Raw genomic sequence first — 804 nt, forward strand, 5'->3', positions numbered from 1 at the left:
AGTCCCGTGTAGAAAATTTGATTCAAAGCTCAGAGAAAAGATTAGTTCACAACTTTCCATCGTCAAGTTTTTTGCTCCATAGATCGCTGGTACGGATTAACAATTGCCGACATACGAGCGCTCGAAGAAAAGACGAAACAAGAATTAGACAAGGTGAGTACTCGAACCTGGTTCGAAGGTGATGAAAAAAAAAAATTTATTTTTTTAGACAGAAGGTACCACCATCGTTTTGCTTTTTCTCCGTCGGAAATTCCCACTATTATTATTATTATTTTTTTTTTTTTATCTCTGAACGTTGTGAAAAGATGATATTATTCGTGGGTCCACTTTGTCTTTTTCTCTCTCTCTCTCTCTCACACCTAAAAAAATTTTTAATTTCAGCAAAGGAATCAAGGAGAAGTGCGAGGAATGAGAACTGGAGATTGAAGAATCGGAGGAGGGAAAGTCGTCGTGGGGAGCGAGAGGAAATTGCCGAAAAAAAATAAGATAAAAATTAACAAAAATAAAATAATAATAATAAAAATTATATTTCCCTTTATATATATATATATAAATATATTTATACACATTTAATTAATTTTTAAAACGTTTTAAAGTTACAGAAAAAAAAACAAGACAAAACAAAAAAAGAAAAGGTTCTAGAAAAAGGTTTCTAGAACATTTTTAGAAAAAATTTTCCGGATAAAAATCAAATCCAAGTTTTTTTTTTATAAAATTTACCTCCTTCCAAAATAATGCAAAAAAAAAAAATCGAAAACCCTAGTTTAAATTTAAATCCCGGTAATTATTATTATTATTATTATT

At 29.4% G+C, this 804-nt stretch overlaps 1 protein-coding gene across 1 annotated transcript in view; it reads left to right on the top strand.

The window, feature by feature from the left end:
* The window catches only part of Phum_PHUM510710 (phosphatidylinositol transfer protein, putative), a gene marked incomplete at both ends in the record, with an annotated part of 5,617 nt that extends 5,191 nt beyond the window's left edge, over positions 1-426 (top strand). The window contains 2 exons of the mRNA XM_002431030.1: positions 46-153; positions 382-426. Coding sequence (XP_002431075.1) covers positions 46-153; positions 382-426 — 153 coding nt within the window. The remainder of the gene's footprint in view (positions 1-45; positions 154-381) is intronic.
* Between the last annotated feature and the right edge of the window lie 378 nt (positions 427-804).

This window comes from Pediculus humanus, genomic scaffold (genome assembly GCF_000006295.1).
Source record: "Pediculus humanus corporis 1103172108280 genomic scaffold, whole genome shotgun sequence".
NCBI lineage: Eukaryota > Metazoa > Arthropoda > Insecta > Psocodea > Pediculidae > Pediculus > Pediculus humanus.